The sequence below is a fragment of the Canis lupus genome, chromosome 22 (assembly GCF_003254725.2).
Source record: "Canis lupus dingo isolate Sandy chromosome 22, ASM325472v2, whole genome shotgun sequence".
NCBI lineage: Eukaryota > Metazoa > Chordata > Mammalia > Carnivora > Canidae > Canis > Canis lupus.
The window spans coordinates 22,174,787-22,187,788 of NC_064264.1; the positions used below are offsets into that span (position 1 = coordinate 22,174,787).

The 13,002-nt window shown below is 42.4% G+C and overlaps 1 protein-coding gene across 1 annotated transcript in view; it reads right to left on the reverse strand.

Moving 5' to 3' along the window:
* Positions 1-11,844, reverse strand: part of PCDH9 (protocadherin 9) — an 887,338-nt gene extending 875,494 nt beyond the window's left edge. The window contains 3 exon segments of the mRNA XM_025478098.3: positions 6,864-8,930; positions 8,932-10,035; positions 11,255-11,844. Coding sequence (XP_025333883.1) covers positions 6,864-8,930; positions 8,932-9,900 — 3,036 coding nt within the window. The 5' untranslated portion in view covers positions 9,901-10,035; positions 11,255-11,844.
* Positions 11,845-13,002: the final 1,158 nt, after the last annotated feature.

Genomic DNA, 13,002 nt, shown 5'->3' on the forward strand with positions numbered 1-13,002 from the left:
CGGTGGAGGAATGTTAAAATACACGATATTATACAAACATGGCAAATAGACCAAATTTCCATCTCCCTGCAGCCCATATAATTAAAAAATCTATATAAATTAATGAGTGGTGAGGTTGTGGTAGACTCCTTTTAAGAAAAGATAAGTTAATTTCACTTGTTTTCTCAAGGAATTCCGGAATAATGAGCGTAAAACGACTAGAAAGAATTAATCAAATATGCCTCAAAGACCATGCTTATATCTTCGCCACCCCCAGCAGTACAGGTGGCTCCAAGTCCATCATTTTAAAGTGTTATGTGCTGATGGCGCTGTAATCAATCAGACTGTTAAAGATCAGGGGAAATATTTTCACATGCCATTTAAATAATGGATATGTATGTAAAAACACATCCCTAATGAATGACTTCAAGTTTTGAATGCCTTAAAGTCATATTACGGCTTGGAACAGTCTACTAGTTCTGCTACCGTTCTTGTCTATAGGATACAAACTGTCTAGAGGACAAAAATATGAGTGAGAGATTAAATATGGGTTGTTTTCCCAGCTTGTTCCTGCCATCATTCTTCACTGTTAAGGAAGGGTAGTTGTTTTACTTAGGAATTTCCATTTTAATCAATCTTGGCTTAGGGAAAAAAGAATATAAATCAAAACCAAAATGTCAATCATAGTAATATGTCTTTCTTGTTCTATGTTTCTGATGACTGACAGCCCAATAGGTTTGTATCAAACAAAGGTAAAAAGCATGTGTTCCTTTCCAAATGAAATGTTTGACAGATTGAACAGCTATCTGAAATAACTGATGAAATCTTAAATAGCAGAGTCTTTACATGAGAGATCTCCTTTCTACATTCAGATTTTCCTCTGTGATCTGATGCAGATTTGAGGGATCCTAACTTACAAAGAATTTATCACTTTAGCATCATTAGTTATTGAACTACTCTGCCTCCAGATACTGAAGACTTCAGAGTAAGCCCCTTGCTGATTTGCATTCTCAAATTCTCACTAACATCTGTCCTGTGATTAGAGTCATAGTTAAAAAACAAAACAAAACAACAACAACAACAACAACAACAAAAAAAAAAAAAACACGCAAACTTTAGGGCCCTGGTATATAAAATTCTGGAAAAGATATTAAACATCAAATCAGCTTTCAAAAAAGCCAAACTTTAAAAATCCATGTTAACTAATTCTTAGTTTCCAACTACCTCGACTATATAAGATATTAACTGGTTTGTTAATATTAGCAGGAGAAAAAAAAATATTAGCAGGAGACTAGTTTGAATAGAGGATATCCATCAAGAAAACACCTCTGTGTTTAGAATTTAGAATTCTCTAAATTCAGAGAACGCTTACCACAGGGATTTTAAGTGAAAGTGGTAAATAATCCATCAAACTCAGTTTTGTTTTGGTCTGTAACAGTATGCAAGCTAAGAGTTCGACTCTGCCACAGCCAAACTGAGAAAGTACTGAAAAAGAGAAGGATAGTTGACATGGCCCTCGATCCTATGAACACTTGATCTGCTACCTCTGGACCAATATGACCACTGTAGTTTTTAGCATTTGGGGGATTTCTGCATTCCTACCTAACCAAAACACAATCAGAAATAAAAAAAAAATCTGAATAACAAAATAAAACTGTGGAAACAGAGCTTCTGAGAAAATAATTTACAGGTCTCATTTTCATACCTCAGTACTGTCATGTAATCTAATAGGAAAAATAATTCTGAGGCCAATTTTGGGGGGCATAGTTTACACACATCTCATGTATGTCAACATGAAAAATGAAAGTTCAAGAGTCAAACTAATTCACAATTAGTTATAAGGAAATGTGATTTTAGGTTTGAGGTTTTTCATTAAATCCAAATTCTATTTTATTATTTCACATATATTTCAATTTGTGCTATTACGAGAAGATGCATTATAGCTTGAAATATTTAATAAGACTATGTATATACCATAAGAATATAACACATTATTACAAGTACAATACTTGCAAAGTAATTTTAATGATGCTAACGCCTGTTCTGTGACACCATAAGGATGACTCATTTGAAATTAAAGGAACATCAGTTTAGTGTTCCTATATATAGAAATAATTGCAAAATTTAGTAGGTAATATTTTAACTACAGAAATTATTTTCTCTATGTTAACACATATTCAGTAATCAGAAGACACATCTATGCTTAATATGATGGCAACTTTTATTTTTACTCTCTTTAAGGTTATTAGCAATGAATACTAAAATTACACCTTGAATTTTATAACTTAGCTGTATCAATTTGAAAAAAAAAAATCAAGTATTTGTCCCACAAACCCAAGAAGAAAGGTGGCCAGTTTGAATAGATGGGCCATCCTCATTTCAAATTCCTGAATCAGTCCAAGGGATCTGGGTATCCTTTGCCTCATACTGACTTCATGATCACAGGGCACTTAGCCAAAGGGAAGGAGTAGAAATAAAAATCACAACTGACAGCACTTTAAATATAACTTGCTTTGGGGGGGAGCAATTTTTCTCCACATGCCACTGTGTTCAACTGTCATGATACACTGCAAAATTTAGTAAAGTAACTCCCAAGTTTTTTACTAGCCTCACATTAGTTAAGATTTGCTCCCTTCACTTTCAATTGCATTTTTTCACTCTTCTAAATAGCAATTCTATGACTGTCTTGAGCCTTTTACATGACATAGCATTTTAGTGGCTGTAGTGGGATTACTCAAAAATGAAAAGTAATCATAAATATAGCATAGTATCTCTAAATGATTGGGAATAGGAGCAACTCCCTTTACACAGCACAAGTATATGTATATACTTGAGTATAGCATGCATACACGTTTTCAATGTACAATTTCTTCAATATATACACAGATGTATATAGGAGCCAATACTCTCAGTTGAGAACAGTGAAAGTCAGGATGTTTAAACTCTAAAATAAGCATTTCATTTAGAAAATTAAACATGACTGTTTACCCAGAACCAAACTCTAGTACAACACTCACAGATTGTGTTATTACTGGAAGAAGTTGTCAAATGTAAATAGGTCACTTAAAAAACAACAACAACAACAACAACAACAACAAACATTTTCATTCATACCCCCACAAAAAACCACACTGGGGCCAAGAAAATTAATTCCCCAAATGCTGTCAACCAGATTGGGAAATAGCAATAAACAGCTTACTGTAAAGCCCCTCCAGCTACAATAAAACAGCTGTCAATAAGTGAGCCGAGAGCTGGACTGTACACAAACAGGTACTCTGGAAATGATCATCTGATAGGGAAGGGAGCTGAGGTTTCTGATTCCAATATGCTGAGGCAGTGGTTCTCAAAGTATGGTCCCTGGGCTAGTAGCATCCACATGGCCTAGGATCTTGTCAGCAGTGTAGATTTTCAGTGCCACTGGGGGTTTAACCCAATGGCGCTGACTCAGAACCTCTGGGAGTGGGGTCCAACAACCCGTGTTTTAAGAAACCCTCCACGTGATTCTGAGACACTTTAACATGTGAAAACTTAATGTCATACATTACAAAAATCATATCCATTAAGAATATATTTCCCTTTTAGTAAAATACACCAATGAGCTTTATCACTGAAAGCCTTACCAGAATTAATTATGTTGTCATCCTCTTAATCCTGTAAGAGTGAACTTTGCTTATTTGTGAATAAATATCAAAATATGATCTTGCTTTTTTTTTTTTTTTTTAAAGGGACATTTCACTCAATCTGTGAATGCTAAGGGTACTTCCAAAAATTCATGTGAAACAACTGGTAGAAAATCCAGTGACATATTTGCTATATTCGAGGAAAATGAAAGCTTAGTGAAACAAAGTGGGTGAGGAGTGTGGTTTACAACGTTCTTTGCGGGGTCACACAAGGCAAAACAGCAGGTGAATAGAATACAAAATAAGAACCAATGCACTATAAGCAAACTCATGGTTCAAGAGTCAGACTTCATGTTTTCATTGTACAGACAATACAAATTAATGATATTTAAATTTGGTAAAGCTTTACTCAAGAGTCTTATATTTTATTCACACATCACCTAGCACCATTAAGTGAAAAAGTATTCCTCTTAACAGCACTGTGCCCACTCAACTAAAAATCTTCACAGATTATATGTTTATAAATTCCTTTGAAAGCTTTTTTGTTGTAATAAACCCTACTTTTTCAAAATTGTGTAGCTTCGGGAGCACATTTTTGTATAAAAGCCACGAGTGGAAGTGAAGGAGCTAAAAAAAGAATTTTTATTTTAGCTTAACTAGAACATCTTCAGATAACGCTCATGTGGTTCAGTTAAAAAAAGAAAACTAAAAGGATAGTATATAATTTGTGTTCCTCATTCATAGAAAATATGCCTCTTTTATACTAAAATTGTACATATTGCTATCACCATCACTTCTCCTTACTTCCAAAATTCCTTTTCTCTAACATGGCACTTTTTCTTTCTCAGCATGAAAACTTCTAAAAGGTATAAGCAAAGCCATTTTAATAGCTCTTTATCATAATAGTGAATTATAGCTATGTCTGAACATCAAAGTGCCTACAATGAGAACTGCACAGTGACACATGGTCTCAAGGAATGTCTAAAACGCACTTTAGTTCCAGTTAGAGAATTAGTCAGCATCCTATTTTAAAGATTACATCATACAAATACTCTTATGACTAAGCCTCAACAAAATATCTTTTCCATAATTTGCTGAAATGCACTTAACATTTATGTCACTGTACTGCATATAGTTTCAACTTTTGCGAAGTCAGAAAAAGTGGGCCTGTACGTCAATGCTAACACACACCACATTTACATGAAAAGAAAGATGATGTCGGAAGAATGTCAGTATATCCTTTCGGAAGACAAATTTCAGATTTTATGTGAAAAGTTTAAATCATGTTCGCTTTTCTTAAGATTCTATGCAAATCAAATCATAAAATATCAGTGTATTGTGAGTGACCTTCACATTACAGGTAAATTTAAAAAGCCATTTTCTTTCTTTTCATTAACAGCAAATTCATATTTAAATCCACTTAGCTTCATATTACTCAACATGATTATCTATTTACCAACTTTTATAAACCTTTACTAAGCTCGGAAATTTCCTAAATTTTAAAACACCATCCTTTCTTGAAAAGCTGAGGAATTTAACATAAAAATACATCTTTCCAACTACAACTTCTATCGAATAATCTCACATTCTCCTCTAGAGTTTCTATTCAGACTTATTTAAATTCCTTTCATTCTGCGCACTCTAGCCCTAAGTATATGTACTTTTAAAATGCTCTAGGTATCTAATAATCTTTTACTTTAAAAATAGAAATTTTAGTCGAGTAATCACAGGCATTATGCTTAGTGTTCTGGGAATATCTATGTGATCCACTGTCAAAATTATTTTTATAAGTATCTATTGCCACAAAACCTTAAAGTCACTCCAGAGCAATAAACATTAAGATGGTAGGTAGGAGGGAAATAGAGTTTCAATAAAACATTCTACCTCCCGCCACCCCCCCAACATAAGAAAGGAAAAACTCTCAAGTTTTCAAATACCAATCAACAACTGTCAAAACTACTCTGCAAATTTATTTTGCTTGACTTGGTTTTCTGAAATCTACATGTTCCTTATTTCTAACAAATTCAGATGGGCCATCACCATAGGTGGACTCAATACCAACAACAAGGATAGAACTTGGGTTATGAAATCCTAGAAAGTTGGTGTGATGAGAGCTAATCGCAAAAGAGCAAGCAAATGAATTTAAATGCTAGTTGCTCCAGAGCAACTATCATTAAATAAAAGGTATCTTTGGTTGTAGTACCAGCTTGATCCTTCCCTCCCCGCCCCCCCCTTCCTTGCTACTGCGGGATTGGCACCTGGCCAGCACAAGCGACATGATACCCTAGTGCCATCTACAGGCTATTACTGACACTCAAATTTCATGGCAATAGACAAGCACCAGTGAAATAAATTAGACAGCGCTGCATTTAAATCTTTATTAACAAGGAATTATTAGACCTAAGAAAAACTAATTCTGGATTTGGTTGAAATATGAGTTTCTCAGCCTCTTAATCCCTCTTCATATGGCATATTTCACAGTTTAAAATGAGTTATGACAGATCACTTATGCATTACTAAGATGGGAGAATATTTACAATGGATTCATTCTTTTCTATATAAATTGGTTATATCAGGGAGAAAGCATTCCTTCTATTTTTTTTTTCTTGAAAGAGTAATTTGGCCATTATGGACAATTTGCCAACCTTTCTAGTCAATACCCGATTTGCTGTATTACAATGAAATCATCTGAAATCAAAGAGAAGGCTTCCTATATGGCTTCGTTGCAATCTATCGACAATCATGTGCTTCACAGCTGATGTACATTTAATAATCTACTATCTTGTTTAGAGACTAAAAAAAAATTAACCCCTTTAGCAACCACAGCTCCAAAATAATTACAGTCAGACCTTCAAACGTCATTTAAAACTTGGGATTTGAAGGTGACTCTTTAGATCAAAAGGTAACGTGAAAATCTTGAAGCAGTCAATTTGGAAACCCCCGGAGCAGAATTTGGCATATCAGGACAGGTTTTCTTCTTCAGCAAACATTATCTTGGGACATTTTTGGAATTACTTCCTCTTTTCATCTTTTGCCATTTGAAGGAAACTGGGAGGTTAAATAATTCTCAGAACTCAGAAATTTCAAAGCTGTTCTAAAAATTCTTGACTGAGCCCCAGAGGAACAGAAAAGGGGTCAAGTTTTTTTTCCCTCTTTATAACTAAGCTAAAGTTAGACCAAAACAACAGACACACTGGCATGTTAATACTGGTTGACTGGGCACTTGTATGCAGTACTTATAGACCAGTAAAAGTGCTCGTTTACCTGTCTGGTGTGTAAGGGGCCCTTTGTCTTGAAGCCTCCTTGGGAACTGCACTCTGAGGCACTGAAGTGATCTGAACTAGTGGAAGAGCGTTTGGAAAGGGTGTCACAACCCCCGACAAAGGTGTTGTCCAACGGGAGCTCCTGAATCACATGATGCTTTTTCACAGAAACTGGAGTGTCTGGTTTAAGATGAAAAGCAGGCTGTGGAGAAGCAGATTTGTAGTGCTTGGCCAGGTCAGGGCTGTTAGGCTTGAAGGTTGTTGGAGGGGCCGGGCCCCAGTCAAATCTTCCTATACTTTGCTCCTCCAGCTCAGCCGGCAGGCTTATTGTCCCATTGATAGGTTCGTGAACTGCATCATCAGGTTTGGACTCTTCGATTGTAACAAAGTTCAAAAGAGAGCTCTTGGGAGACTTTCTTTTCTTCCTTTTCTTTTTCTTGTTTTGTTTGTTCTCCTGGTTTGGGGACATCCATTCAGCACCTTGCTTGCTCCTCTGAGCTGCTTTGAACCTTGACGCATGGCGACAGCGCACCAGGACGGTCACGAAGATCACGACTATGACCACCATGGCGCCTGCGACGATGGCGATCATGATGGTGAGATAGTCCTCATTTTGATAGGGTTGGCTACTGTCCCCTATGTTCCTGTCCAGTGGGGTCTCCATAGTCCTGCGAATCAAGTCATAGATATAGGAGGCATTCCCAGCAGTGTCATTAACGTAAAGAAAAACAAGCACGAGTGTGTGCAAAGACTTAGGGTATCCCAGGTCACTTATGTTGACCACCAAACGGTGCAAGCCCACATCAGTGGGTGCCGGTTTTTCTTCCAGGGTGATGTTACCTGTTACTGGATCGATCCGAAACAAGCCTTTGTTGTTCCCACTCACAATCGTGTACTTAAGTTCGGCGTTCATCCCAGTGTCGATGTCCACCGCAAAAACTTCTGCTACCACAGAGCCAGGAATGGCTGAGAGGGGCACCAACTTAAAAGAAGTGTTGGAAGGTGGAGAAATGACAACTGGGCTATTGTCATTGACATCCATGACATTGATGGTTACTTTTGCAGTAGAAGAGCGGGGCGGTTGTCCTCCATCAGTGGCTTTGACATCAAAAGTGTAGGAACTCTGCTGCTCTCTATCAAAAGAGACATTTGACTTTATGACTCCAGAATAGGGATCCAACACAAAATTATCATTGTCATTCAGAATGGAAAGAGTCACAGCTTTATTCTCTCCAGCATCTGCATCTGTCACTGTGATTACCCCCACAGTACTATACTTTGGCAGATTCTCAGACACAAAAAATTGAAAATGATTATGAGTAAACTTGGGGCTATTGTCATTCTCATCCAGAACAGTAACTATCACAGCCGCTTGGCTTTGGAGGGGAGGGGTCCCATTGTCCCTGGCAGTTACTGTAAAAATGAACCGTTCTTGTTCTTCTCTGTCAAAGACTCTGGAGGCTGTCAAAACTCCTGTCTTTCGGTCCAGATCAAAGAAGGAGGCATTCGGTCCAAGCTGATAAACAATGTCCGCATTTTTCCCACTGTCTTCATCTGTGGCACTAATAGTTGTTAAGTATAACCCACGTCGGTTGTTTTCAGAAACTGACAGCTCAATTACAGGCTGGTTGAAAATTGGTGGGTTGTCATTTTCGTCCTCAAGCTTAACCCTTACCAGGGCAGTCTGATTTAAACTGGGCTTCCCAGAATCAGAGGCAACAATTTTAAAGCTGAATTCTTTGGTGCCCTCATAGTCCAACAAAGAGGAGGTCTCTAACAAATACTGGTTGTCGTAAACTGCCTTCAAATGAAATGGGACCTCTCTTTCAATAAAACAGATCACTTTGCCATTCACATCTGTGTCCTTATCTGAAACTGTAATGAGGGCAATCTTTGTATTGACAGGATCTTTCTCAGATAAATACACCGTGCCATTGATGGGACTTATAATGTACCTGAGGTCTATGTTAGGAGGGTTATCATTTACATCAGTGACATTGATGGTAACCGTTGCTCGAGCGGGTGTGGAGCTGCCATCACTAGCCAGCACTGTCACTTTGTGAATGGCCTGTCTCCTCTCGATCTAAGGACCTCTGAACTGTAATCAGCCCAGTAGTATTATTTAAAGCAAAGAGTCTTTTGGTTGCAGGGGCGACCTGGGCACCAAAAATGTATCGGATTTCAGCATTACTGCCTATATCTGCATCAGTGGCGTGGAGCTGAATCACAGAGGTGCCTACAGGAGCATTCTCTGGGATATGCACCTCCACTTGACCCTCTTTAAACACTGGCCTGTTGTCATTTACATCACTTACTGTGACCTGCAGTATGGCCGTGCTGGATTTCTGTGGAGTGCCTCCATCCTCTACTTTGATTTTCATCACATAGGTATCTTTCTGTTCTCTGTCCAAGTTTTGCTGAACAATCAATTGTGGCCACTTCTCTCCCTCCGGAGTTTCCACGATATCCAGTCCAAAAACACTCTGCCCATTTAACAATTCATAATGCTGTACACCATTGAAGCCTGTGTCAGGATCTGTTGCTGATGGAATTGGAAAGCGGCTGTTGATCAAAGTGTTTTCTGGAATGGAAATATTGATGACAGGAGATGGAAACATGGGGGCATTATCATTGGTATCCTTGACAATTATTTTTATTTTGATCAGCCTGAAGAAATCATTGGGGAGGATCACTACCTCAAGTTCAAAGAAACACTCATTCTCCTCAGCATAAGAGGCTCCAGCACAGAGTTTTTCTCTGTCTATTCTGTTGGAGGTTGTGAAAATTTCCCCAGTGCTACTGGACACTTTCACCAGAGGGGCATCCCCAGCTTTAGAAACCAGTCTGTAGACAAGGCTGGCACTGGTCCCTGTGGCAGCGTTGATGTGAGAAATGTTCAGATCCTTTGGTATGTTTCCTATGGGCACATTTTCAGGCAATTCCTCTCTAATAGTGTAAATAAGTTCTTGAGCTATTGCGGAATCCAGCCTTAAACAGGCAATCAGAGCAGCCAACAGGTAAAAATCCCTCAGGTCCATGATAATGTATTTATTTTCTTTTCCTGGATTTTAGGGTTTAAAGGTTTCCACTGAGGAATGATGCACGGACTGCAAGAGGAAGCGTGCATGGACTGGAGGATGCATTACATCTCATCGCTTATTTGGAGACAGCCACTGTCAACACAATCGTATAGACAATATTATTCTTCAGTAAACAAAAACACACAGTCATGAAATATCACAACACATTTTCCACTGCACATTAGTAAACATGGCAGTTTGCTCTGCCACTGTTTGCAAGTTAACTCTGTGGATGAAAACACTAAATATCCACTGCTTGTTGCATTTGCCCAGAGAAGATGAGATTAATCTACTTCTGAATTAAGGACAGCTGCTATTTTTACCTGTATTCACCCACACTGTTTTTCAGGACACTGTTTAATTCAAAACATGCATTCTTGTTCTCTTCTTCCCCTCCCCCTGTCTTACCCGCCTCCTGGCTCCTAATCCACCTCCCTTAGTTTTTTTAGGTACAAGTGAAAAACACTAAGTATTTAGCTATGGTTCCTGCTAATTGCTTTGTCACATGTCAAATGTGATGTTTTCTTCTCTGTTACACTGAGTCATCTCTTCCTTCTAAAAAGACTATCTTTTTTCTCTGCCCCCAGTTCCTCAACTGCCTTCTAATCCCATCTTACTGGGAAACAAGCATCCGGACATGCTGCTGCAGCATCAGAAGCAATAGTCACCGGCCACTACATATCCTCATTGCCTAAAAGCACAATTACCAAGACTTCAAATCTCCTGCCCAGACCTTGCTCTCATTTCTCCATATTGCCAAATTCTCCCCATTTGGATTAAGAAACACACGAAACTTTTAAAAATGTATAATACAGGATTCCTTATCCTAGATGTGGAAGAGAGTGTTGAGATGTAAGTGAAACGCAGCTAACATTTCCATGTAACAGCACAATATTTTCTACTGAGCGTAAAAGACAGGGGGAAAAAAAAATGCAGTTTCTTAACCCTGATCCCCGGTTATAATATTAGTAACATCTGCCACACGTAAATACTGCAACCCACTAAACGCAGGTAAAAAGGCTTCTGCTTAGATGCTCCCCTAACTGCAATCTAGATGGGTGCAAGCCTCCAGGCAGCTACCTACTTGAGTAGAACCGGTCAGTTCCCAGGCTCTAATCTTATCTGCATTAGGCTGCACGGTAGCTGATGCCCGCGATTAGTTCCAGCAGAGTGATGCAGGTAGGGATGCAGATACAGCCTAGTAGGTGAGCTGTGCCCCAACCGCCTGCCCAATTACAAACACCCCTCGTCCACACCGAGGACATGTCTAAACACAAAATTTACAATTGTGCATGCGAAACTTTACACTTACGTTAGTTGCCTCAACCTTTCCCCTTTCCCGGTATGCTGCAGTTAGGGATGATTTGTTCCAACACATAGAAAGCCATGCATCTGGTAGCACCAGTTTGGGGAGAAATCAGAAGCAGCAAGACGTCTCCTCCTCGTAAAATGTGTTGCTTCGGGCTGGCAAATTAGCAACTCCGGAGAACAAATTCACAGATTTGTCGTTAGTCATTCTCTCCACATTTCGTCTCTAGTACCCACGGGGTCCGGGCTCTTGTGGTATTTAACACGCACAGACACGCGCACACACACCATCCAGTGGCACTTCTTCAGCTCTGGGGGATGTTCCACGGCGTCAAGCATACCATTCCCCTCCGGTGTCAGGACTGCTCAAGTCTCCTAACTTCTTGCAGGAAACGTCAGAGTTGGGGTGGCGGCGATTCTCTGGCTGCTCTCCGGGATGACAGTCGCCTGAAAAATTCCTGCTGGGTGATGTGTTCCGTGCTTCGGGGACCGAGGCGCTCCCTGCCGCCGCGCACGCTCTCCGCCTCCCTTCCCCTCTGCCCCTCTCCTCTCCTCTCCTCTCCTCTCTCCTCTCCTCTCTGAACTGAATTTCTTGGTGGAACTCTCAATAAGCCCGGAGGGAGGGCGTGACTCCCGGGCCCCGCCCCCGGGCCCTGATTGGCCCGCATCTTGCGGTGCGGGCGGCCGCAGCCGGCGGCGGGGAGGGGGCGAGGAACAAGGCTCCGACTGTCTCCAGCCTCCCCCCTCCTCCGCGCCCCTCGGCAGCCGCGAAAACCCGGAGAACCGATCCCGGCCGCGGGAGAGCCGGGCTCCCGGAGGCGCACTGAGCATGCCCAGCAGGGGCCGGCCCGGGAGGGGAGCGCCGGGGCTCCTCCGCGAGCCGGGCTGCAGGGGCGCGGACGGGGGGGCTGCCGCTGTGCGCCGCGCGAGGGCCGAGCCCCGCGGAGCCCGGGTGGCGGGGGCGAGCCGGGGCGGCGCGGGAGGCTGGCGGGGGAGCGCAGGCGAGGACCCGGGGAGCCTCCCGCAGCGCGGTGGGCGGCCCGGGGGAGGAGGATGGGGAGGGGTGGGGGTGGGGGTGGGGGTGCGTCGACGCGGGCGCACGTTTCGCACTCGCCTTTGCTCCACGGAGGGACCAAAATGCAAAGAAGGGAGCGAGCCAACCGCAGTGCACAGCGTGCTGGCAGGCTCGCGGTTTGCACCGTCACCCCGCCCCCCCCCGCACCCCGGGCGGGAGAGCGTGGATCAGACCAGGTGCCCAGCACCGCACCCGGAGGCTCTGCCGGCGGGAGCCCTGGCGAGAAGGGCAGAGAGGGCGCACGGCGAAAGGTCGGCTCGCGGGGTTCGCATCTGCATCAGGACCGGAGAGGAAATGGGTCTGAGCACTGCCCGGGAGCCAGCGGGGGGCGGACGCTGCCCGCGGGGAGGGAGGGAGGGAGCGGGGAGCGGGGAGGGCACGCAGCAGCCTCTAGGACTCCCGGGACCAGCCCGCGGCCTGGCGCGCGGGGCGAGGGGGCGGCGGGTCCCTGCGGGCCTCGCCCCGGGGCTCCCGCCACCCCGAGCCCCGCGGCCGCGCGGCTGCAGCCGAGCCCGCCCGCAGCTCACCTCGCTGCAAACTTGGCCCGCGGAAGGCTGGGCGCCGTCCCGCGCAGCTGCTCCCCGGGCTGTTAGGACTTTTTCCTTCCCCTTTGCACTTTTGATTCCAACTTCAGTAGGTGTAGTACTTGTCTTTCCCTGTGCATTTCTGACCGGTTC